At 55.5% G+C, this 26,613-nt stretch overlaps 2 protein-coding genes across 3 annotated transcripts in view; both read right to left on the bottom strand.

The window, feature by feature from the left end:
* ELFN1 (extracellular leucine rich repeat and fibronectin type III domain containing 1) overlaps positions 1-26,613 on the bottom strand; it is an 83,002-nt gene that overhangs the window by 16,119 nt on the left and 40,270 nt on the right. For both annotated transcript variants that reach the window (XM_031013549.3, XM_019030313.4), the window contains exon 2: positions 23,095-23,256. The gene's annotated coding sequence lies outside the window, so the exon portion shown is untranslated. The remainder of the gene's footprint in view (positions 1-23,094; positions 23,257-26,613) is intronic.
* On the bottom strand, positions 11,257-12,613 carry LOC134758852 (uncharacterized). The gene is made up of 2 exons (XM_063708291.1): positions 12,411-12,613; positions 11,257-11,873 (listed from the first exon to the last, which is right to left on the bottom strand). Exons 1-2 carry the CDS (start codon positions 12,611-12,613, stop codon positions 11,438-11,440), a joined length of 639 nt encoding a protein of 212 aa, XP_063564361.1. The 3' UTR covers positions 11,257-11,437.

The following is a 26,613-nucleotide window of genomic DNA, read 5'->3' as shown; positions in this document are numbered from 1 at the left end:
CGGACGGATCACCTGAGCTCAGGAGTTCCAGACCAGCCTGGCCAACATGGCAAAACCCCGTCTCTACTAAAAATACAAAAATTAGCCAGGCGTGGTGGTGGGGGCCTGTAATCCCAGCTACTTGGGAGGCTGAGACAGGAGAATCATTTGATTCTCCTGCGGAGATTGCAGTGAGCTGAGATCGCACCACTGCACCCCAGCCTGGGCGACAGAGCGAGACTCCGTCTCAAAAAATATATAAATAAATAAAGGAAGGCAATCCGAAATCGGCATATGTCACGGTTTTCCTGGGATGGGCCCTGTGCATGTCTATTTCCCCGTATAATGGTGAATACATCCCCTTGTCACTCTAAAAGTATCCCATTTGGGGCAATAAATTGTCATATGGTCACCCTCTCACGAGGCCTCTGTGTGGGACCATTTCTCCTATTTCTATTGACAACACCTCCCCTCTCTTCTTTTTCCAATTTCAGCACAATATCAATCACCATAACTGTATAAGAAGCTTCCACACCTGGCAGGAAAGACATCCTTCATCATTCTCCCTTTTCTGCGTTTCTTTACTCTTGCCATTTGAATATTCATTCAGATGAACTTTTAGAATGATTTTATCTCGCTTTGTAAAACTCGCCGCGAGCCTGTTGATGGATGGTGTTAAACCTGTGAATTAATTCTGGAAAGACTTTCGGGTAATATTCCAACACGGCACATCTCACCACTCTTGTTTTCTTTGATATCTCTCAGGATAACTTTAGAGAGTTTTTCATAATGATCCTAAATTTCTCTTGTCGATTCATTCCTGGGAATTGGGAGGGTTTTGTTGTTTTATTGGTGCCGTTGTAAGTGGGGACCGCTTATTTAATTACGTGTCTCAACTAGCTGTTGTTAGTTCAGAGAAAAGTTATTGATTTGTATATGTTGGTTTGATTTCCAGCCCAGCACCTTCGTATTAAATTTTTATATTAAGTCATTTTTTTTCTCAGTTGCTTCTCTTGGGTTTCTAAGATCTTGAATCATTTTGTCAGCAAATAATTACAATTCTTCCCTGTAGACATCCCATTTAATTCTGTTTCATGTCTTATTGCTATGTCCAGAATTTCTGGACAATGATGAAAGCATTGCTGTTTTTTAATATAAGTTTCTGAATGGGAATCATTAAAAAATCTCATCACCTAGAATGATTCCGGCTGTTGAACTGAGACAGATTCTTGACTTCGATAAAGACGTGTGTTTCTGGTTCTATTTCTAGCAGTTACTTTAAAATCCGAAATTGGCACTGGATTTTATCAAATGCCTTTCGTCATTATGAATGTGCATTCCAGCTGACCTGCGGACACTGTGTAGTTTATTAATAGATTTATCTAATATTAAGCCAACTTTGAATTTTTTGTATAACTTCTACATAATCATGGCCGATTCTTATCTCTGCGATATTCTGTGGAATTGGATTTCCTTGAGTGTCTTTGAGGCTTTTTGATCCAATATTCACGGGTGAGATCAGGGTGGGGTTTCATTTCCTGCAGGGTCTTGGCTGGTTTGGGGTTTGAGGCTGTCCTGGCTTCCTCCTCCAGCTCATCAAACAGTGTTGCTGCTGGAAGCCCCTGGCTCTGTAGCCTTGGCCCCCCTCCCCAGTGGATGTGTTCCGGAAAGTCCTGCAGGCAAACACCACGCACTGCTTTGTAAAGTGAATGATCATTTTCTCAAGTGAAATGTCACGCCTCATTTGTCTTCTGTGCTTTCCAGATTTTCACGATTCAGGGTCAGCTCAAAGCAGGGTGAACGACAGAGAAGCCTCCTCTGGGAGAGCTCACAACCGCCTGGAAAGCGTCCGACGTGGCGGATTCGGAGATGGCATCTGGGAGGGGCTGGTCCCCGGGTGGGGCTGCCGAGGGCCTTGGAGGGTGACCCCAGCTCCCTGCCCTTGAGGCTAGGCCTGTGAGACCACCCCCGCCCACCTCCTGGGGCCTGCTGGTCTACGTGCCGCGGCATCTGTGCTGACAGATGGACATCCCAGTAGGCATTTGAGAGGGGAGGGCACAGACAATACAAAATGAATAAACTGCAATCTCAGCCCCTTCAGGATGGCCGTTCTAACATAGGAGAAAAGGAACAGATGCAGGAAGTAAATAGGGGCTCAAGGCAGGACTGCTAGGGCTGACCCTGTCTGCAAAAGACAGCTGCGTCTCTACCTCCCACCTGGAGTCTGCAGAGACCTTGACACCCCCTGCTGAGACACAAGGTCTAGCTCAGCACCCCTGAATCTGGGCTGGCCTGAGATAGCCTTAACCAAGGCGCTGGTAGAAGCGAAGCCGTGTCCGTCCTGGGCACAGCCCCTAGCTAGGCCGGCCGCCCTGCCTCCTGTGTCCTGGAAGCAGCCACCAGGTGAGAAAAGCGACTTTCCCAGCACCCTGCTGTGAGGCCTGGGTGGTGGGGGGTGTGGTCCCATCGAGACCGAGAGGCTAGGGCCATGGCACTGGCTTGGGAGTGAAGGAGCCACTGCTGAGCAGAGGTGAACCGCCCTGCTGAGCCCTTCCCAGTGCCTGACCCAAGAACCCTGAGCAAAAGAAGCCGGCCCTGAGCCCCAGGGTGCAGGACTTTGTGGGACAGTGGAGGATCACTGACTCACGCCAAACCCAAGTCCTCAAGTAAGAGGGAGTGGGTGGGGAGCCCCAGGCCTCCTCCAAGCTCACGTTCCCCATCCACCACAGGGGGCCAAGCTCTGGCTCTAAGAATCCACTGGAGAATTGGAGGGCTCCTGGCAGTGAGTTGAGCAGAGGGGCTCTGTGTGGTGTGAGGGCCAGAGGAAGCCGGCAGTGGCAGCTCTGCGGGGCAGGAGGAGCTGGGCTTTAAGCTGAGTTTGCCTCCTGAGCAGCCGGCTGCTCCCCAGCTGGGTGATTTGCAGAATGTCCTTAAGTTCTTTGAGCCTCAGTTTACCTTTCTGACAAATGGGGCCACTGATAGCCATCATGAGATGATGGACATCATGAGATGATGAACAGGACCATCACGACAGTGAGATGCGATGGTGTTTGTGAACACGCTGGACACACGGAGGAGCTGGTGTGAAACTCCCCTTCCCCGACAGGAGCTGGAACCCGGGTAGAGCTGGATCCTCCCACTCAGTTCCTGATACTCACAAAACTCTGGGTCTTTCCCAGCCTCTGTTTTCTCTCCTCTGAAAACTGAAAATACTAACATCACCCTGGGGTTCCTGGAGGGGGGAACGTGAGAAAATGCATGTGCTGTGTGCTGCCTGGGGCGTGAAGTGGTCCACAAAGCCGTCGGTGGGATTTGCGTGGACAGAAGGAAAGGTGGGGGGTCTGAGCAAAGCCCAGGAGGTGCCTCCAAACCAGGGGACCCTGAGCGCTGGGGCAGCGGCTTTCTGTGAGGGAAGGTGGCCAGGACCCTGAGTGAGGAGGACTGGGTGCCTGTTGGCAGCAGCTGGCTTCTGCTCGCCCAGCCAGCTCTGCAAACCCTCTGCGTCTCAGAGCCTATCAAGAATCTCTCTAATAACACAGCAAACATTAATTACAGCTGAAAGGCCGCAGAATGCAGTTGGTCTGAAAGAGGCTGCCCCTTGTTAGTCAGTGAGCCTCTGGGAAGGGTGCAGGCTGGGGCTGGGCTCCCTCCACAGGGGCTACTGCGGTGGCAGGGGGATGGGGAGCAGGAGTCACTCCCAGGGCTACAGTGCAGACCACAGGTCCCGGGGGAGACCTTCTGTTCTCACCCGTTTGGCGCCCTAAGGAAAAGCCTGTCCTCGCAACCTGGAGCAGGAGAGGCAGAAAGAGAGGCCCCTGGGTGGAGCAGGAAGGTCTGGGATCCAAGTCCAGCCCTGCCTCTCAATGGCTCTGGACAGAAAACCATGCAAAGGGGCGGTGCTTGGACCTCTCGGCCTCTCTCAAACCCCTCCCCTGCACACAGGGTGGAGAGAAGGCCCATTCCCTGGGCATTCAAAAGTCCAACAGGCTGCAGATAAGGACTAGGGGAGGTGAGGCACAGTGGCTCACCCCTGTAATCCTGGAGCTTTGGGAGGGCAAGGTGGGAGGATTGCTTGAATCCAGGAGTTCAAGATCGGACTGGGCAACAAAGCAAGACCCCATCTCTGCAAAAAATAAGAAATCAGCTGGGCATGGTGACACATGCCTGTAGTCTCAGCTGCTTGGGAGGCTGAGGCAGGAGGATTCCTTGAGCCCAGGAGGTGGAGGCTACAGTGAGCCATGATCACACCATTGCATGCCACCCTGGGTGACCAAAAAAAGACTACTGGATAAGGCCAAAGCATCCAGGCAGACAGAATATTGTAAGGGAGTGGAGTCCTCGAGTTGAATGAGGAAATGAAGGGAGGCCCCTTGAGTGGGGCTGGGGAGACAGCTTGGGGCTACCCTTCTAGGGCAGCCCAGGACTGACCACAGGGGCATCCCACTACTGAAGGCCCCAAGACTTAGTTCCTTTCCCTGCCCCTTTCACGGAAAAGAGAAAAGGGAGGATTCAGCCCTAGTTTCTTGGCCTCTGGAAACAGCTGAGCTTCAAGAGATACCCCCACCAGAATAAAAGCCTCAGGAGATAACCCCATCAGAATAAAAGACCTTGTCTCATCATTTCTAGCTACCCCAGGGAGAAGAGCAAGACTGCATGGTGGAGAGGCCTGGCTGAAGCTTGGGGACTCACACTCACCATCTCCACCCTCCTCGTGTGCTCATTCATTCTTCATTCTCACAATCATTCATTCACTTGGTATTTATTGAGTGCTTGGGTGTGGGCAGGGAAGGAACCAAGATGGACGGAACAGGGTTGCTGTCTTCATGGATCACAGAGGCTCTGAGCGCAGAAGAGGACATGAATGATGGAATCCCACAGCCCGACCCCGATGCTGGACACCGATCCTGTTGCTTGCTGCTGTGTGCCCCTGAGCAAGTAGCCCACCCACCCTGGGCTTCAATCTTTGTGCCTGTAAAATGACCCTCAGAGGACTAAATAAAAGGACAAATGATGGGAAGAACCCAGCCCAGCTCCTGTCTCAGCAGACATGGGTCCCCTGTGGAAGAATCGGGACGTGCAGGGGCGAGTTCTGGTGGAGGAGGCATCCCAGCCTGCCTGTGGGCCCTACTGGTAACAGCTGGGCTCATGTCCCACCTGAGGCTGGGACGACGGCCCCTCCCCTCTTCTCAGGGTGACACCCTTGCCGTGCCTCTGGCTGTCACCTCCCACCTGCTCACCTGTTTGTATCCAGGAGGTAGGGGGAGAAGGGACTTGGGGGCCCTCCCTGGACAGAGCCTGGGCTAGAAGCGAGTGGCTGGATAGCTCTCCCTGGAGGCCTGGGTCCCCTCTGCAGCAGCTGCCACACCCCAGGGGATCCAGGGACCCCGGGGAGCACACTCTGGTGGGCGTGAGGCCTCGGGGGAGCTAGGCCGGCTTGGCCTTGGGGAGGGACTTGGCGTGGTGTCGGGCTGAGCGTGCCGCCAGCATATGTCTGAGCGGGCACATTTGGCAGGGTCCATATGCTGACTGCTATAAATAGATCTTCTCATTTAGGCTTCAAAGGGCCAAGGTGAGGAAGAACTGACAGGGTTTGGAGAGGCACGGTGCAGGCAGGGCTGCGGCTCTCGGCTTGGGGTGGGAGCACCACCCAGAGACCCACAGTGGCTCATGTCCCCATCCCAGCACAGTGGCCGGGACAGAGCTTGGGTGCGGTGGCCACAGGGCAAGGAGGGGTCAGGACCGTGGCGGGTGCGGACCTTGGAGCCCTGCGTTCTCCAGCCGAAGACCCACTAGGCCCTGGGAGAGAACAGTGCGTGTGTATGGGTGTGATTTTTGTGTGTGTATTGTGTGTGTGAGTGTGTATTGTGTGTGAGTGTGATTTTTGCGCAAGTTGTGTATTTGCGTGTGAGTGTGATTTGGGGTAAGAGTGTACTATGTGTGTGTGATTTTTGTGTATTGTTGAGTGTGATTTTTGTGCGTGTGTATTTGTGAGTGCGAGGGTGTACCGTGTGTGTGTGATTTTTGTGTGAGTGTGTATTTGTGTGTGATTTTTGGGCGAGGGTGTATTTGTGATTTTTGGGCGTGGGTGTATTGTGTGTGTGTGATTTTTGTGCGAGTGTGTACTGTGTGTGTTATTTTTGAGTGTGTATTGTGTGTCTGAGTGTGACTTTTGTGTGAATGTGTACTGTGTGTGCGTGCATGTGTGGGCATGTTCTCTGGCCCCTCCAGCCATGGGTCTACCACTTGCCCCGCCCCACCCTTTCCCGACGTGCACACACAGACATGCACACATGTGTTACACACGCGAGCATCTAATTACTGCCTCACAGCAGGCGGGCGTCCGACAGCTGGGGCAGCCAGAGGACATTCCATTTTCGGTGAAGCCGACAACACTGGAAACCACCCAACTGGGGTGTGAGTGCACCCTCTCAGGAGTGACTTAGTCAATGAGAGGCAGCCGGCCCAGGAGGGAGGCCTGTGTTCTGCTCCCACCCCACCCCCGCTCTGCCTCACACCTGCTGCCCTCCCTCCCTCCCGTCTGTCTCGCTCCCGCCTCTCTAAGGCTGCACCGACCTGGCAGACACACACACCTGTCACCGGCCTCGCCCGCGCCCTGTCCCGTCCCACTGTCTCCTCTCCTCTCCACACCACCAGGGCCCCCGCCAGCTGCCAGGAGCCCCAGCACCAGCTGTGGGCGGGATTCTGGCCGGGCAGCCTCCCTCTGGGAATCGTCGGCCTATTCCCTGGGTCCCTTCTTCCCTGAAGCCAGTGCCTGGCCCCTGCTGTGGGCCAAACTGCCTGCACTCACCAGGCTTTGGGGTCTCAGGGTCGCCTGCTTCCCCTCCCTAATCCTGGCCTCTGCCCACTTCTGGGAGACCCCTTTTTGATCCCCAGCCCAACCTTGCTCAGGGACAGAACCACCCTCTGGGGTGCAGGGCTGGGCTGTGACACCTTGTTCTGCCTCCTGGGCTGTGCCCCTCCCCACAGGGGCCTCGCCAGGGCCATGCCCGGCATGGTGGGGAGGGGGCTGGCACCTGACATCAGGGCAGGGCCAGTGTCCACTGTGAGGTAAGGCGATGAAGATGATGATGCCCTCAGAAGTTGGCAAAGAGGCTGACACAGGCCAAAAGGGGTGCCGGGGGTGCAGGAGGGGAGGTGGGTGTGAGGCACAGGTAACCCTGACCTTGAGGAAGGGGCAGTGGTGGCCGTGAACCTGCGAATCCATGGAGAAGAATCAGGTGAGACACACCCGGCCTCTGTGACAGGCCCTGGGGGGAGTCGCGTTCATGGGGCCCCGGGCTCTGGCAAGGCTGTGGTCAGTGATCACTTATGCTTGAGTCCCTCAAAGGGCGGGGGTTCCCCAAAGGGGGTCCGGGTGGGGGTCATAAGCTCTGTCCTCACCTGGTTCTACCTGGGAGCAGCAGTTTGGACGAAATTTGAGAGTTTGCAGGAGGGCCAGGACCAAGACCCAAGCCTTCCCTCCTGCTGGACTGACTGAGGGTCAAATTCATCTCCACAAGTCACACAGGGCAAAACTCACACTCACATAGCCAGCCAGCAGGGAGGTGGGGCCGCACGGCACCTCAGGGAACAGGAAGACCAAGAGCAAGTTCAAGGGTAAACACGGCCACCTGAGAAGGCAACGCGGGCTGACTTAATAGAGATCTGTTAGGTAGAATAGAGGAGGTGATCTGGTTCTGCCCAGCACTGCTTAGCCACGATGAAGGGTTTGGTTTCAGACCTCCAGGGAGATCACAAAAGCTCATGCTGACATTGCAGCCACCAGGCGCCAGGCACTGTGCTAGAAACTCTGCATATATTAACATGTTGGATACTTCTGGTAACCCTGCGACGTCTGTGCTGTTATTTCCATTTTACAGACGAGGCGCAGACATGTTCATGAACTTGCCTGAGTTCCCACGGCAACTAAGTGGTGGGGCCGGAGCCCAAGCCAAGACAGCCTGGCCCCATAGCCCCTGTGACTAACCACATCCCACGCGGCTCGCAGGTCAGCGTGGGCGTGTTTCCGGGTGAATGAGTGACCTCAATGGGAGGGGACACAACGTCAGCTCATCCAAAAAAAAGTGGGAGGAGATGGGGTGTCTGGCTGAGGGCAGGGACGTCAGGTGCACTGCAACTTGCAGAGCTGCCTACAGCAGAAGGCTCCCCAACCCAGCGCAGGCACTGCACGTGGCCACTCCTCATCCTCCCGGAGACTTCTCCATGCCTGACAATGACAGTGGGACCCAGTACACAGTGCTGGAAAACAACTAGGCAACATCTCACCAAGGCAAAGATGCTCGTGGCCCACGAGCCCAAGCCCCAGGCCGGGGCACAGCCCTGGAGAAGCTGGGAGAGCTGCCCAAAGATGTTCATAACAGCATTGTTTATAATAGTGACAGGGCAGACACCAGATGTCCATGAGAGAGTGGACCAGAACCTTGTGAGGCGTGGGCCCGGTGGAGTACTATGCAGCAGTGAAAAAGAAGGAACCACAGAGCCATGTGCACAGAGTGGATCCCACTCACAAATATGCCTCCCAGCCAACAAGCAAGCTCTCCAAGATACCTGCTGTACCACACGCCATATCCAAAGCGTCAGAGCCTGCAAAAGCGTATTACATAGGCGTTTGTACAAATATGGTCAAAGTATACAAAATGTGTCACGATAACGTTGTGGAGGTCTGCCGCACAACACGGCAAATCCACTGAACACCACTGAACCAGGTCTGCCGCACAACACGGCAAATCCACTGAACACCACTGAACCAGGTCTGCCGCACAACACGGCAAATCCACTGAACACCACTGAACCGCGTGCTGAAATGCGTAAGATGGTGAATTTTATGTATATTTGACCACTATGAAAAAAATTTTTTTTTGAGATGGAGTTTCTCTCTTGTCACCCAGGCTGGAGTGCAGTGGTGCGATCTTGGCTCACTGCAACTTCCAACTCCTGGGTTCAAGTGATTCTCCTGCCTCAGCCTCCTGAGTAGCTGGGATTATAGGCACCCGCCCTCACACCTGGCTAATTTTGTATTTTTAGTAGAGATGGGGTTTCACCATGTTGGCCAGGCTGGTTTTGAACTCCTGACCTCATGTGATCTGCCCACCTTGGCCTCCCAGAGTGCTGGGATTACAGGCGTGAGCCACCGGGCCCAGCCAAAAAATTTTTTAAAGAGAAAGAGGGATATAGGATCTAGAAGGGGAAGCGTTCAGTGGACAGGAACTAAGCTGGGAAGGGGTGGGTATTTAGGTATTCACTGCATTACTCCTTAGGTCATTGATTGTATTAAATATTTTATAACTTTAAAATATTTATAAGGGATTTCTTAAATATTTGAGACATCTTAAATATTTTATAATCAATTTTAAAATGTTTTAGAAAGCAATGGGCTGCCATATAAAACTGAGCTCCCCATTAGTGGAGGTATACAAGGAGAGGCAGGACACCAGAGACGGTATTAAAGTACTGGAGTGGAAGTTGGACTGAAAAAGTGGCTCCTTTCCAGGTGCGGTGGCTCACACCTGTAATCCCAGCAGTTTGGGAGGCTGAGGGGCGGGGGCGTGGATCACCAGAGGTCAGGAGTTCCAGACCAGCCTGACCCATATGGTGAAATCCTGTCTCTACTAAAAATATAAAAAAATTAGCCAGGCGCGGTGGCAGGCACCTGTAATCCCAACTACTTGAGAGGCTGAGGCAGGAGAATCGCTTGAACCCAGGAGGCGGAGGTTGCAGTGAGCCGAGATCGCGCCACTGCACCCCAGCCTGGGTGACAGAGCGAGACTCCATCTCAAAAAAAAAAAAAAAAAAGTGGCTCCTAAATTGGGCTAGCTGTGAGGATGACTCATGAACTTTAGAAAAAGAGGCTTCCAAGACGTAACTCTGGGGTCCTGATTTGGTAAGTCTAGGTAGGGCCAAGCACCTGTACTTGTTAATGTGCCCACTTCTCCAGCTAGACAACCTGTCTGGTCTAAGCACTGTTTCTCTAGTCCCAAGGACCAGGCCTGGGCCACCTGGGCCCCTGACCAGGTCAGCCATTCCCAGGGCTGCACAGAAGACCGTCCACTTCGCACCTGTTGTAGTAAAGGATGGGATGTACGCACCCCAGAATGTTCTGGGAGCCGTAAGCCAGGGGCCTCTGGCAGTGAGTCACACAAAAGCTCCCATGGCACAGATACAATCGCTGAACACCAGAGAGGGGAAGGGAGTGTCACAGAATCACAGGGGACCGAGGGAGACTTGAGCTTGGGCCTTCCCATTCCCTTCCAGGACCTCCCTCTGCCATGGGCAGGGGTACTGATTGGCTTCAAAAACTCCTGGACAGCAGATGGTGAGCGATGGTTTTGGGTGCAGTCCCTCCCTCAGAACACCCTCTTCGACCCTGACAGGCCCGGCTTCCTCTGGGCACTGAGGAAACACCCGATGGACTGAGTGTGGTGGGCTTGGCAGGTGCGTAACTCGATGCCCTGCATGCAAATGGTGCCCGTGAGAAGCTGAACCTTCATCTCACAGGCTGATGGCTTTAAGGCCCCAGCTGTTCTTCTTCCAGCCGACAAGGCGTTTAAAGCACCTACTGTTTGCCAGATGCCACGCTAGGGCATGGCACAGGGCAGATGCACCGTCCAGCAAGTTCGCTGCCTTGTGTGTGCCTTCCAGTGTGCCTGGAGTCACATCAAGAGACGCTCCCAATATTGGCCTCTGCCCCCTGAGAGCTTGCACTCACACACTTAGGCCCTGAGAGGGAAAGGGATTTTCCCTGAGTTACACAGTGAGGTCATCCCTCTCCAAGGTGACACCCCTGTACCTCCCTGAAAACATCAGGCCTGGTTGGGCAGCCAGGAGGAGGGTGAGTGAGTGATCAGCCATGTAACTGCCTCCAACCGGCTCTCCCTCCCCCAGCGCAAGTTGCTAAATCTCTCTGTGCCTCTCAGCTACCTCACAGGGATGAGAGAGCTCATTACAGTAATGCCAGACAGCTTTTATCCAATGTTTAATTTTGCAAGTGCTGACATGTGTTTATTTAAACATGTTATTAAACACATAGAAATACTATGATGTGGAGAGTCTTCTGATCATTCTCATTTTCCAGAAGAGGAAACTGAGGCACAGAGAGAGTGCAAGGGACACGTTGGTAAGGGACACAGCTGGGACCTGGGCCCAGGCAGGATGGGTGTGGGGCTGCCTCTGTACCAGAGGCCACACAGTCATCGGAGCATGCAAGGTCTGAGTTTGAGTTAATGCTCACTATTTAGTAATCGTTACTTCAGACGATAATACAATGATGTTCTATGTTACATAATAAAAGTAAGAGCTTACACTGTGGAAGAGAGATCCAAGTACTAGGTGCGGGGGGTGGGGGATGCTGGGGGGAGGAAGGGATCCCACCACAGGAAGGGGAGAGAGGTGGTCTCCAGGGCCTGAGATGCACTGGAATAGGAAGGAGCTTTTAAGGAGCTCAGAAAGGCATCACAACCTGCTGAGGTTCTTGGCACACAAGCTGGCGCAAAGAGCCATCTGGTCTACCACCTGCCTGGTTAGATGGGGCCCGGTTATTGAAGGCGGTTTTCCATTCATTCATGCCACAAACCTGCACGCTGGTTCCCTGGCTCATGGCCTCGGTGTTCTCTGCTGTGCCTGGGTGGAGGCTGGGGACCCATTCCTGAGGCTTGTTGGGGCATAGCTGGCTGCCCCTTTCCCGCAGCTGTATGGGCCTCCTGGCAGGCGTGAGCCAGCAGGCCTCTGGGAAAATCAAGGGCAGGCAGAGGAAGCCTGGGGCCCACTGTGGAGACGTCTGCCCACCGGCTGTTCCCATCTTCGTCTTCCCACTGGAGTAAGGGCAGAGGCCATGAACTCCATCCAGCCTGGGCCTGAGTGCAAGGATAGTGGCTTCCCTGGGACGGGGAAAATGGGCAGAGGGTGGGGTTTAAAAGGAGAGGTGTCTGGCTGGGACATCTCCAGGCAGCATCAGGCTCACAAAGGACACTGTGCCAGAATGCTGTCAGCTGAGTCTTATTTCTGGGCTGAGAAAGGGGAACCCAGGACATGGAATGCCGGGTGGCTGGGGCTGGGGTTTGCAGAGGAGATGGTGGGGGAGGCCCCCACCTGAGTGCCAGTGGCTGGGGCTGGGGCTTGCAGAGGTGATGGTGGGGGAGGGTTTGCAGAGGTGATGGTGGGGGAGGCCCCCACCTGAGTGCCAGTGGCTGGGGCTGGGGCTTGCAGAGGTGATGGTGGGGGAGGGTTTGCAGAGGTGATGGTGGGGGGGGCCCCTGCCTGAGTGCTGGTGGCTGGGGCTAGGGTTTGCAGAGGCAGTGGTGGGGGAGGGTTTGCAGAGGTGATGGTGGGGAAGGGTTTGCAGAGGTGATGGTAGGGGAGGCCCCCCACCTCCTAGCCATTTGCTCCTGGCCTGATCCCAGTGCTTCGAACCCCACCATTTGGGGAGATTCCTCTGGGCCCTGTTGTGTCTTTGGTTTTCAAGAAGATGCCAAAGGTCTGCCAACAGATCTGGAAAGGGCAGTGTCCTCACAGAATCAGAGTCTGTGGCCCCATCCAAACTCGGCTCCTCCTTCTGTCGGTTGACGTAGGGAGGGAGGGCACTGTGGGGGCTGGGAGGCTTGGGTAACAACAGGGCCATGTCTAAGACACAGGGGTCTCCAGGGGTGGGTGTGTCCAGAGGGCCCTGTCTGCGGAAGCGGGAATTAGACGGGGCTGCCTAGCCCAGAGCCTGTCCTGTTGGTGGGCGGGGCCCTGTTGGTGGGCGAGGCCCTGTTGGTGGGCGGGGCCCTGTTGGTGGCTTGGGTCCTGTTGGTGGGTGGGGCCCTGTTGGTGGCTTGGGTCCTGTTGGTGGGCGGGGCCCTGTTGGCGGCTTGGGTCCTGTTGGTGGGTGGGGCCCTGTTGGTGGCTTGGGTCCTGTTGGTGGGCGGGGCCCTGTTGGTGGGCGGGGCCCTGTTGGTGGGCGGGGCCCTGTTGGTGGCTTGGGTCCTGTTGGTGGGTGGGGCCCTGTTGGTGGGCGGGGCCCTGTTGGTGGCTTGGGTCCTGTTGGTGGCTTGGGCCCTGTTGGTGGCTTGGGTCCTGTTGGTGGGCGGGGCCCTGTTGGCGGCTTGGGTCCTGTTGGTGGGTGGGGCCCTGTTGGTGGCTTGGGTCCTGTTGGTGGGCGGGGCCCTGTTGGTGGGCGGGGCCCTGTTGGTGGGCGGGGCCCTGTTGGTGGCTTGGGTCCTGTTGGTGGGTGGGGCCCTGTTGGTGGGCGGGGCCCTGTTGGTGGCTTGGGTCCTGTTGGTGGGCGGGGCCCTGTTGGTGGCTTGGGTCCTGTTGGTGGACGGGGCCCTGTTGGTAACCCCTGGGGGTGGAGATGGAGGCACTCATTCAACCCCGGATGTGATTCAGGAGCTCAGGACCCTGGACAGCTCCGGGCTGGTCCCAGACACTCTTGGGGGCAAAAAAAGAGGAAGCTCACGTTTCCAGCCTCCTGCGCATCCCATCCTAAGAACCCCTGGAGTGTGGCTCCGCGGAGGTGAGATTCTCAGGAAGAGAAATGAGGGCAGAGGCCCAAGACCCTTCTGTCCAGGATAGGATGCCAGAGAGGTCACAGCTGAGGTCCACAAACCAATCAATGGGTGAGAGGGAATCTGAACAATCTGAACCAACACGGCCAGGGAGGGGGCCCTTCTGCAGTCCTAGAGTGGCTCCATCATTAACTTGAGTGTGACCGAGGACCTCAGCTTCCCCAGCCAGAGCACAGATGGAACAGTTTCCAGGTGGGGTGACCACACATCCTGGTCCACCCTACTGTCCCGATGTCACTGCAAACGCCGCCTCTTTGTACTCTCAGAAGTGCTCTGGTTTGGACACTAAGTTACATGGTAGGTGTCTCTCTGGGCACCCTTTGCATTCAAAGCATGCTAATGATTTCCTCATATTTCAACTTTTAGCAAGAAAGGCTTTTGGCCAGGACCAAGGAGAGGGCCTGTGGATAGGTCAGTCACCCCCGATGCTACTTCCCATTCTCCAGTCAGGCCCGCTGAGGGTGACCCGCTCTCCCTTCTTACCACAAGGTACTGCGGCCCCAGGGTGTCCCGAGGAATGAGTGGCCAAGACCTTCTGTTGGTCCCTATTCTCCTCTTCCTCCTTTACTAATTGAACTCCAAATTTAAGCTGGACCCACCTAAATACTACATTTCTAGCTTCCCTTGCACGTAGGACCACATTCTAGCCAACGGGACGCGAGTGGAGTTGAAGTGTTCCACTGGTGAACGACTCCCTTAAAAGGAATGGGCATGCATGCCCCTTGACAGCTGGGATGCAGATGTGATGGTGGGAGCAGGAGCAGCCACTTTGGTTCCAGACATGGAAACTGCAGGTGATGGTGACAGAGCCACCCTACCAGCCCGGGGCCACTGACTTCTGGCTGTTTGTGAAAGAGAAATAAACTTCTATCTTATTTAAACTACCGTTCTTCAACAGCTTGTCCTACCTAATACAGATGAGAGGCTTCTCACTCAGAGGAGCAGATTACAAGGGAGGGGGCCTGGCACAATCTGGAGGTACTCTGCGCATAGAGGGAAGGGAGGAGAAGCAGGACTACAACTTCCTCCTCCCCTGTGACCTGTCCCTGACATGCCCACCCTGGCACCACAGCCCCACCCTGGCCATCCCTATATGCTGCACATGCCACATGTGTTGGAGACACCACGGTTTCTGCCATCTCTCACACCCGAAAGCACCCTGTGCCCCTCTAAGTTCCACACACTCTTCCTTCCTAGAAGGCCACTCTGATCTGTCTGATTCTCTGAGGTCTGCATGCATGCACTGTTCCTCTCTGGGAGGGTCAGGCCCCCCCATGAACCACATCCCCAGCCAGGCCTGGGCTCCCAGGGGCACAGCTAAGGCTCCAGCTCCCCGGCACCTTCCTCTGAGTGGAGCACACAGTAAGACCGTAGCATGCGCTTGCAGACTGGACACACTGCCTACCTCCACCTGCCCCTTCCTGGGTGCCCCAGAGTCTCAGCATGTCAGCTGAGCAAGCCTGGAACTGCGGCCCACCGAGGTGCTCATGGCATCTCAGGGCCATGCTGCAAGCGGCCAGGCCAGGATACTCCAATGTCCTGAGCAGCCTAAGCTAGGGCAGGCAGAGAGCCCCACGGGCTGCTCCAGGTACCTGTGATCTCCATGCAGAGAACAGCAAGGCTGTGATACTGGAGTGTGGGCGGCTCTCCTGGGCTCCAGCTCTGGGCAGATGCACGGCCCCGTCTGCCTCTATTTCCTGCGTGCGGCGGCACCACTGATGCCCATCGCTCAGGGCTGTGGTGTTACGGAGAGGCTGCGTCTAGAAGGTGCTCAGTAAATGTGTCCTTCTCCTTCCACGCCTTTCCCCCTCCTCCCTCCTGCACGCTCTGGCAGAGAAGCAGCTCCTTGAGCTCTGGGCCACGTCTCTCCAGATCAAATCATTGCTATGAAAAAACAGCAGCCCTGTCTACTAATTTCCCTCTGGCTCCCATGCCCCATGCCGGCTGCCTGCGCCCTGGCCCCTGCAGATCCTCCTCTTCTCCCGACTCTCCTTCCTCTCCCCTCCCCCTCCATGGCTGCCATCAAGCCAGGCCTTGGCGCTGGCCTCCTCCCCAGGCCTTCCAGTTCCCCTGCACGCTCTCTGACCCACTTTAGCTGCTGGAATCACAGTTTCCCGGGTGAGGCTGGGGGAGTGCGGCTGCAGTCCTGGCTGTGAGTCACTGGGGCTGAGTTTGCAGGGGGAGGGGACAGCTATGACAGGCATGCAGCCCCCAGGGGTCATCACGTGACACGTATGCACAGGGATGCCTACACCTGTGTGTGCAGAATGTGGATATCCTTGCACATGCAGGGGACCTGGGGATCACACCTGTGCAGGCATGTAGCTGGGCCAGCCTGAGGCACACAAACACACATGCACACACAGACATACGCCCACGTCCAGCGGCAGGAAGGAAGGCAGCTAAGGCTCTGGAGGGAGGATGGGGGAGAAAGACTCAGTGGCACCTGCCCAGATGGCTCGCCGGGCACATGCCAGGGCCCCAAGAGGGCTTCAGAATTTACCCAGGCCGTCACCTCACCAGATGCTGTGTGAGCCCCTGGGGCCTGGGCCTCCACAGCACACAGCACGATGACCCTAGACCCTCTGGCTGTGGGACCATCAGGGAAACCTGGAATTAGCTCAAGCCAAGGCTGGATTGCAGGGTAGTAGGACCTCAGGGTGGGCAGAACCTTGGGGTGGGCAGGACCTTGGGGTGAGCAGGGGATGGGAACAAGTGGAGCAGGAGCAGGCACAGCTGAGAGGGCTCCTGGCTTCTCATTCACTTACTCACAGACCCTCAACCCCAACTCACTGAGGAAGAGCACAGAGAGGTTACATGACTTGCCTCTGTGTGCACAGCTGGTGAGCAATGGCGCCCACAGTTAAACCTGGGCCTGGGACAGATCCCTCCTGCTGGGTGCCAAAGAGCAGGTCAGAGACCAGGGGTCAGAGGCCAGAGTTCAAAGCTGGGGGTAGGGTCTATGAGGGGAGGAGGCCAGAGCTCAGGCTGAAAGACAAACTCTGCGGCAGGGATGGGAAAACTGGGGCCGGAGGCAGCCTTCAGGAGCCCTGACCCAGGCGGAGGAGGGAATCTCCAGGTCCTGCCCAGCGGGAGAGGCCAGAGGCAGGGGGCTGGGCATCTGTAGCCACGCCTTCTGTCTGCTAATTAAGTTACAGGAGTCACAGGACGTAAGTTACAGGAGGAAATTAAAAGACAAATGAAGATCTAGGAGCAGAAGCTGGATCCCTGCAGCCTGGCCTGCCTGCAGGAGGAGGCTGATTGCAGCGGGGAAGGGGCTTTCTGGGAGGCAGAAGTGGGCAGGAGACCCAGGTGCTGGGGAGGGGAAAGGAATAGCTCCCTTCTCATCCAGGGTGGCCCACGGGGCGACTCCATCCAGGCTGGGCTTGGGCAGTCCCAGGTGTGTGCAGAGGGGAGACAGGATGGAGGCAGGGGGTGCCCTTGTGCTGGGCTTCTGTGAGGAGAAGCAGCCAGGTGTGGGGTGGAGGCGGAAGCAGGGAGAACCCAGGCTGGGGGATGCCCCAGAATGGGCCGTGGCTCATCTCACAAATGCCAGCATGCAACCTTGTGAATATCACCAGGACAAGGTCTATTGCCTGGCAACTAGTAGGTGCCAAACAACCACTTGGCAAGTGAATAAGACATATAGTAAGCACCAACCCAAAGGCAGCAGTGACTGCTGTGGGCAAGAGAATGGCTCAGGTGTTGGCTGCTACCTTCCTAATGACAAGGAACAGACTTAGCTGGTGTATTTCCTTCTCCTTCACCTCTACCCCACTTCCCAATTTCCTGCCTGGGATGCAGATACAATGGCCAGAGGTGTGGCAGCCATCCTGAGGCCATGAGGACAAACGTCCACAGTGGCAGAGCAGGAAGCTACAAGGAACCTGGGCCACTGACAACCCCCTTAGGCTGTGTACCAGCTCCACTGCTGCCGTCTTTGCATAAGAAAAATGACCCCCACGTGGGGTTCAACCACGCAGTGTTTAGGTTTGTCTTGCGCAGCCAAATTCAGTCCCTAGCTGACACAGCATAAAATACTACTGAATCATTTGATGAGAAAGTTACTCTCACTTTAAAACTCTTGATTACAACAAGAAGAAAGTCTCAGATCAGGGTTGGTGAGTCTTGAACACCTCTGCACACTTACTGCTCTCCCTTTTTAATAAAGCAATAGTAGGCCTTGGGCTCTGAGCCTCCCCCGGGGCTACAGCATCCAACTAGAATTTAATAACATTGTTTTGTTTCCACTGAATTTATTTTTATGATTATGAATTCTATTTATGGCAAGAGAGGCTTGTTTCCATTTGTAGTAGTGCTATAAAGCTTCCCTTTTAAATAAATGTATTTAAGTTTTTAAAAACTGAATGGATTTAGAGGAAGGCGGTAGGCTTGAAGCCGGAGGTGGTGTGGGGGGTGCTGAATGGACAGCTCTGGTGGGGATGCTGCCCAGCCCTGCACTGCTGCTTTGAAGGACAGTCTGTCCCGGGCAGGGGGAGCGGGCAGGGCTGGGGTGGTTAAGCCTGGCCCCTCCGCATGCTGGGGGCTGAGCCTCTGTCTTGAGAGGGTTTGTTCCACCTGGAGACAGGCGATGGGTTTCCCTTGGGGCTGGGGAATCTCTAGAAGATGCAACCTCAGAGGCGTAGGCTGGTCAACTGGGCGATGAGCTGTGGGCAGTGACTTGAAGCTGACCTGGTCACTGAGCCACTAACTCAACGTCCCAGGTTCCTTCCAGCCCGCCCGTGTGAGGCATGACTTCAAATGCGGGGGCTCCGGGAGCCGGCGTGACCTTTTGCTGATTAGCTCGCGCTGTTTGCTCAGCAGCCGCCAGCTGATCTCTGGACGGCGGCTCAACACGCCAGCCACAGCCGCCTGTCACCCTCTGGCAGATAAATAATTGCTCCTGGAGAGGTGGGGGAGGGGAGCCGGGCGTGCGGCAGTGCTGGGGGAGTGGCACGCAGGGTGCGGGGATTGGCGAGGTGGCCTTGGGCGAGTCGCTGGGATGCCAGCCCTGCACTTGAGCAGCACCTCTGCTGGCAAGGGCATCGCCCCCCCTCCCCAGAGAGGGAAACCGAGACCTACGTAGGGGAAGGGGCTTGCAGAGAGGGTCTGGGCTCACCTCCATGGGCTCCCAGGCCCTGCTGTCTTGAACAGGCCTCTGCCTCCTATCACAGCGGCCGGCCTCTCTCCCTGGTGCTGAACGAGTCCAGCCAAGGTCACCCAGGGTCACAGGATACCAGAGAGCCCCTTCTAAACTCTCAATCACTGCCTGGATAAAAGCAACTTCTAGGGACCCGGCCTTGAACACAGGAAGTGGAGGGGAGGGGCAGGGGCTTTAGAAGCTGGGAAACTTCAACTCGCTGAGTGACAAAAGGATGTCCCTAGAAGGGATCTCGGAAACAATGCGTCCCACCCCAAGTTCCTGAGGAAGACTCAGCGGAGCGGCTGCCTCCACCGTCAGACCGCACAGGATCCAGGGCCCATCTGTCTTGCCACCTGCCTTCTGAGGTGGGCCGGGCTGGGAAGCGTCCCATCTACTCATTCAACAAACATTTATGCACTGTCTCCCACCTGCCGGGCTCTGAGGCTCACAGCACAGAGCCTGCAGCCTGGGGCTGAAGCGAGAGAGAAGACAGAGATTTCATGCCTGGCGAGGACTCCGGAGGCTATGGGGCTGGGGTGATCCCACCAGGCTGCGGTGAACCTGGAGGAGCCTGAACTTGGGCTGGGATGGAAGGACAGGTATCCGTGGGAGGAAGGAAAGAACTAATGGATGCAGCATTGGTGTTCCGGAGACTACTGAGTTCCCACTCCATGCTCAGGGCAGTACCCAGGGCGGTCGAATGAGTATCTACTTGATGCCAGGCGGTCTACACATCCCACTGAACTCTTCCCTCCCAAGGGGCCTTATTTTCCCCACTTTATAGATAAAATGTGGGCAGGGACTTGAAGCTGTCCTGATGAAAGATAAGAGATAAGAGAGGGAGGTCAGAGGTGGAAGATGACCTGCCCAGCATTTCACATCCAAAGCCCAGCAGGGCAGAGGTGCTCTGACTTTTAAAAAGGAAAGAAAGCCTGGGTGTGGTGGCTCACACCTGTAATCCCAGCACTTTGGGAGGCTGAGGTGGGCGGATCACTTGAGGTCAGGAGTTTGAGACCAGCCTGGCCAACATGGCCAAACCCCGTCTCTACTGAAAATACAAAAATTAGCCGGACATGGCAGCAGGTGCCTGTAATCCCAGCCACTTGGGAGGCTGAGGCAGGAGAATCACTTGAAAATTGGAGGCGGAGCTTGCAGTGAGCCGAGATTGCACCATTGCACTCCAGCCTGGGTGACAGGGCGAGACTCCGTCTCAAAAAAAAAAGAAAAAAAAAAAGGAAAAGAAGGCTGGGCGCCGTGGCTCATGCCTGTAATCCCAGCACTTTGGGAGGCTGAGGCGGGCAGATCACGAGGTCAGGAGATCGAGACCATCCTGGCTAACAGGGTGAAACCCCGTCTCTACTAAAAATACAAAAAACTAGCTGGGCGTGGTGGCGGGTGCCTGTAGTCCCAGCTACTCAGGCCACTGCACTCCAGCCTGGGCGACAGAGCAAGACTCCTTCTCAAAGAAAAGAAGAAAAGAAAAGAAAAGAAAAGAAACAGACAAACTTGGGGGACAGGGTGTTTCAGGCAAAGGGACCCCCACATGAAAAGACACAGAGAGGCAAGGCCTGTAGCTGCTGCCGGGCATCTCAAGCAAAGCCCAGCTCACGCCTCCCAACCACTGTCCCATCCCCAACGGCTGTGCAATGGCCTGGGGTCCGCACAGCCCAGTCTGCTGTCCTCACCCTAACTGTCCGCACTGTGCCGCAGCTCTGTGGGCCTCTGTGTTCTGTCTGCCGCAACGTGGGTCTCAGTCTGGAGGCCAGGGGCTTCCTGGGCTCCTGGCACAGTCCGAGCTTCCACCCCCTCCCCCAGACTGCCCTGTCTTCCCAAGAGCTCCCAGCCCATGGAAGCCTCATTGAGAGAGGGTCTGTGCGGACGCCCTCACATTTCAGGTGGGGACACTGTCACCCACAGAGGGGCAGGTGCAGGTCACTGTCACAGGGCTTTGCTCTGGTAGGGGATCAGCACAGACTGGATGAATACACAAAGAACTGAAAACTGGGATTTCCGTTTCTGAGTGCGCTTTCTCCCTTGCTCTCATTCTCTCTCTCTCGCTCTCTCTCTCTCTCTCTCTCACTCTCTCACTCTCTCACTCTCTCGCTCTCTCTTCAAGGTTTTTCCTTCCCGTGTCTCTCTGAGCCTCTGGCTGTCTCCTCCTCTTTCTGGAAGTCTCTATATTTTCTGGGTCTCTCTGTTCCTCTCTCATCTCCTCTTCCCACACTCCCTGCCCTTCCCTCCCCTCCCCTCCTCTGGCCTCTGGATGTTTGGGGCACAGGCTGAGTAGGGGTCCCACAGGCTGGCCTCAGTGGCAGCTGCTACCACCCACCCCTGCACAGCAGACCCACCCTGGGTTCATTCCCTCATTTCCACTTTCTAGGCCAACTGACAGCCCACATGGAACACAGTCTGCACACAGGGAGGACGTCACTCCACTCTGGAGGCGCAGCCCCTCGGAGACTGGTCCACATATTCCCGGGGGAAGGGTATCTTTCCTGAAATACAAAGGTGGTATCGAGGTCAGCAGGGCTTGGAGGGATCCCAGATGGGAAGGAGGGACTATCCCACTGGGGAGGTGGAAGACCTCAGATAGAGCCAGGTAGGGGCTGGCATCTGAGTCCCTGCTGATCCTGGCTTGGGCGGGGCAGCCCACTGTGCCGCAGGGAACTCCAGGCTGGGGGCCTGGAACACCTGGGACCTTGCCCCCACTTTGTGAAGATTTTGCTGGGTGGTTTCAGGAGTGAGTCCCTTCCCTTCTCTGGGCTTCAAGTTCCTTATCTATACAATGAGAAAGTTGGGTTCATGATCCCGAAGGTGCCTTCCAGCCCTAATATTCTAGGCAATATTCAAGGCAGCAGAGCAGGACAGAGCTAACAGCAGCAGTGGACCAGGGGCTGGGGCCTGGGCAGGGAGCAGCCTGCCCTGGGGACCCCATCACCTGCCAGCCTTTGTGGGAAGGAAGGAGAAAGACGTGGAGAAATGAACACTGGCCTGTGAGTTAGAGGAGACCTATGGCCCCGATCTGACTCTGAATCACTATGTGGCCCCCCGGGCCTCAGTTTCCCCACCTGTAACATGAGACAGCTGCAATGGATAAGACTTGAGGGCCTCCCAAATTGGAGATGCTACAAGCTGTTGGCAGGGCCAATGCTGTGCGTGGAACCCCTCCCTACCAAGTCCTGGTGAGGCTTTCAAATAATGCCATAGTGACAGAGGGGGCAGGATAGAGCCTGGGAAACGAGGTCCTTTGGGATCTCTCCCCAGAGTTCAGTTCAACTTGTCTTCCTGAGATACCTCCCTCTAAAAGCTGTGGAGAGGTCTGGGGAACCACCTGACCACTAGCAGAAAAAGGCAAGCCTTGGGAGGTTCTAGACAGATTGTCTGTCCCCCCATGTAATGAAGGAGAGAACCCAAAAATTTCCAGATGCCTTCCTCTTGTGGTCCATTGGAATTGGCAGAACATAAGGAACACAACCACTTTAAATAAATTCAATGTATAGAACTCTTCAATATGGAAGACAAGCTATTTATTGAGGAAACCCACAGTCTAAAATCCAGACTTTTCAGTGTACTGTGTTGCTTAACAATAGCGCCTCCTTCTGGTCAAGTTAGATATTACAACCGAGCTCTATTAGACAAAGAAACTACGTAACAGGACCTGCTAAATTTGAAAACTGCTGAGTTGGAGTCCCAGAACTGGGTGAAGTACAGTTGCCCAAATCCAAAGTACAGTTGCCCAGAGAGGACATATCTGCTATTTCTGAAAAATGCTGCAGAAAAAGAACTTGTCCAGCTACCTTCCCAATGCAGGATGAAACTCAGAAAAGACACAGCATAACTGGGTCACCAAAAGATCTGGCAAGCCATTGGGATGGAGACCTCCACCTGCCTATTCACCTAGGCATTCAATTCAACATTTGTATATATTTTTTCCAGACAAGAACCTGTTTCAAATACATACTGCAAGTCAATATTAACCTACGTGACCTATGCCGTGTTATTCACATACTGGTTTTACGCTCAAACACTGGACCATATCTGATCACAAGAGTGGTGGAAGATGAAGTTTCCTCTAATCCTCAGGGCTGATCCTGGCTTGTCAGGGAAGGATAATGGGCATACCTGGAGTATGGCCACCACCTACTTAGACCATTTCCAGGTCCCCCGGCAGCCCCAGGCTCCTTTTGTCCAATTCCGAGGCCACCCCTGCGGCCTCTGTCCACTCCCTTCATCTGAGGGCAGCACCAGTGAACAAGAGTCAATCCCTAAGAAACGCTTATTTCTGCAGGACACCTGGCTCTGTCTCCATCTCCTTCCAGGCACACGTACTCACAGGTCATTAGGAATTGTTCCTGTCCCCCTTCTCTGCAACCCCCTGTGGAGAGCATGAGGAACAAGAGCATGCCTTACTTGCGTGTCAGGGCCCGCCAACGACCTGGTGCACCAGCGAGGAATAGGCTGGAGGATTCCTCCCCGCTGGGCTCAAAGACATGTTCGCCTCATTCCAGCACACAGAAGGATAGCCTGGGTCCGGACAAACTGTAGGACAAATGGTCGCCAAGGCAGCTGCACCTGCACAGAGACAGAGGGGAGGAGGGTGAGGAGAGATGGAGCTTCGCCTCCTGCAGCCGTCTCAGCTGCTGGAAGACCCCATCTGCCGGAGCTACCAGCTGTCAGTCACACGTGTCGGACTGCAGGTACATCACACCTCAAGAACAAATCAGAGAGGCTGGGGACTTCCTGACACACAGAGCAGGCTGACACACAGAGCCATGTGCCAGCCGGGATAGAGGGGAGAGGAGCCAACAGCAGATGCAAGATATGAACTGAACTGCAGACCGAGGGAGTTGCCAGACCTGGGGTCACTGCATCCAATTCCAGCTCTAGTCACTTGGCGGTGGCCCAGGTGTTTGGGGTAAAGGTGGGGCTCGCCTCTGGGGCTGTTGGGTCCATGGGAACCTTTCAGGCACATCGCATCCAACATCCCTCCAGGAGGTGAAGGCAGATGAAACAACAGCTGGACTGATTAGGTAGAGACCCTGGGTATGCTCACCAGAACTGCTCCACCCCTGGCAGGGCCCTCTCCCTGGCATCTCCCACCCCAACTGCCTGGGAGCAGAGGATGTCAAATGCCAGGCCAGGCCAATGACTAAGAAGGAAACTAAGTCAGGAGGCAGAAGCCTCAGGCCCAAGTGCAGCTCTGTGCTGGTCTGCTGAGTGACAGACCTTGGGCTGGTCAGTGAACTATGCCGCCCACAGGTCAGGTCATTCGTCCACCCACTGGATCAATCCCAGGAAGCTTTGCGCACCCAGCCCTGGTGCTGAGGATTCTCCAGGCCTCATCTCATTTCACCAGCATACTTGCTTCCTTCACCACGAGGAGGCACCTGATCCCCATTTTGCAGATAGGGAAACTGAGGCTGAGAAGGGAAGTCGTCCTGCCAGGGTCGCACAGCTGGGGTGTGGTGCAGAGCCCAGCCCCATGAATGATGCCTTTGCATCTGGAGGACAGGAGGGGAAGTGCTGTGGGGTGCTGGTGGGGTGCAGGGACCAGAGGAGGTAGTGTCTGCAAGACAAAGGGGGGTTCTAGGTGCAAAGGGCTTCACGAGGTTGGTGCGGAGGCGGGGGGCTGGTGCTGGGCTCTGCCGCATCTGCGCCCCTGGAGGCTGAGGGAGCCTCGGGAGGCCCTAGTGGGGGCCAGGAGGGGCCCCCCCGGTCTGTCTGCCTGTGCCCCGCTCCCACAGCTCCAGGGCCGGAGTAAGTGCGAGAAGGCGAACAGGAACCTGTCGCTGGAGGAAGTGTGTGTGTGCAAATAGATGAGTGAGTGGCACGTAATTACCTAAAATTGTGGGTTAGAAGCGGATGTAAATAACCAAAAAATACGTGGGGAAGTGGGGGGATGCTCATCAGTTAGAAATAATTACTTAACCACTAATTGAAATAATAATGGTGTGTATTTGAATATGCTAATGAGGCTGAACCTGTGTTGGAAAAGGTAACTGAAATAAAATAAGAGGAGGCTTCCAGGCCCACACCCGCTCTGCCCCAGGCCTTTGCCCCGTGAGCCCCCCTGCCGTCTACCCAGCCCATGCCTGCTTCCTTTGCTTGGTCCTGCCCAAGGCCCCTCACAGGGCACCCATCAACCCCAGGGTTGCCCCTGCTTCCCGCGCTGGGAGGGCAGATGCTGCGATGCAGGGCGTTTGCCCACCAGCCTCCCGCAAAGCCCCAGGGAGAGGCAGGAATGCATGCTTGTGGAGTGCCTACTGTATACCCAGCCCAGCTCTGCAAAGCACTCCATGTTATAGACTAGGAGACAGGCGTGTGCGGCCAGCCTGCAGTCACGTGGAGGGGTCGGGCCAGGACGCGGATTTCCAGCTGCTCTCGGACTTTCCAGCAAAGCCATCCAAAAGCGGAACAGCCAGACATCACGGAACCACCGTGTCACTGTGAGCAGAGGCCCAGACCGCTTGGGAGCGGGCTCTGCATGTTCTCACATGCATGTGCTGGGCACGGTGTGCACGTCAGGGCACCTGCCCTGGAGCTTTTCACTCTCCATTAGCGTTGCAAGCAGACTGTGAGTGTACACAGACATGTATGTGCGTGCACACGTATGTACATGTGTACGTGTGTTGCACGTGTGCACATGCCCATGAACTCACACATGCATGTGCACACAGAGGCATGCACACTCAATGACACAGGCACACCCATCGCTCTCCACAAAGGCTCACTCAGACACATCCAGGCCCAGGCATCCAACGCACCACCTCAGGCACAGCCTGAGCTTTAACCCAACATCCTGCCTAGCATCTGCCAACGCATGGCACCCGAGGGGCTGGACACAAGGTAGGGTGCAGGGGCCCACTCATCCACTCTGTAGAAGCCAGCCAGGCCTGGAGGGTGGTCCCTCTGGGGCTGTGCACTTTATAGGGGTGAAGGTGATTAGACAACCTCACAGTGGCCCTTGCATTGCTGCTAGAAACCCATGCTTCTGAACAGCCAGCATCGATCAGGCATTCCTGGGGTCGCTGGTGATGTAACACACAGCAGCTGCTGGCCCAGGGGCTGCACTGGGAAGGCCGGGGGCACGCCCAGATTTGCATGTTGTGGAGGGTGGTGTGGGTGGCAGCAGTGCATGGTGGGACTTGAAGGATGTGGAACTGCTGGGCTTTTTGTTTTGTTTTGTTTTGTTTTTTTGAGACAGAGTCTCACTCTGTTGCCCAGGCTGGAGTGCAGTGGTACCATCTCGGCTCACTGCAACCCCTGCCTCCTGGGTTCAAGCAATTCTCTGCCTCAGCCTCCCCAGTAGCTGGGATCACAGGCACCCACCACCATGCCTGGCTAATTTTTGTATTTTTAGTAGAGATGAGGTTTCACCATCTTGGCCAGGCTGGTCTTGAACTCCTGACCTCGTGGTCCACCCACCTCGGCCTCTCAAAGTGCTGGGATTACAGGCGTGAGCCACGGTGCCCAGCCAGCTGCTGAGTTTTGAAGAAGTGGTGGCTCCTGCCCTTGTATGTGGTCCTTGGTGGCTCGGAGGAGGAACCCAGAGGGAGGCTAGGCTGGCAGCTCAGCGACACCACTACTGCCGTGACCTGGACAAGCCCCTGGAATGCTGTGCCTCACTTTCCCTCCCTGTAGAACAAGGACGATTGTGGCCATCCCTTTGTCGGGGTGAAGGCTCACAGTTCAATCTCGTCTGGAACCGCAGGCTGGGGAACCTCAGAGACCACTGGGCTGGAGGGGTTAAAGCTAAGAACCCACCCTGGAAAATACACAGGCAGTTTTGTCTGTGATATTCGGGGGCTCATCAGACCTCCCCGAGGACCATCCCGGGACACTAAGACTCTACTTTACAGAAGGGCAACAAATCTGTGCAGGATGTTGTGGACAGGAAACCGAGGCCCAAAGCCATCCACTGAATTGCCA

This window comes from Gorilla gorilla, chromosome 6 (genome assembly GCF_029281585.2).
Source record: "Gorilla gorilla gorilla isolate KB3781 chromosome 6, NHGRI_mGorGor1-v2.1_pri, whole genome shotgun sequence".
Lineage (NCBI taxonomy): Eukaryota > Metazoa > Chordata > Mammalia > Primates > Hominidae > Gorilla > Gorilla gorilla.
The sequence above is the reverse complement of the archived record's forward strand: the minus strand, read 5'-3'. Positions and strand labels throughout refer to the sequence as shown.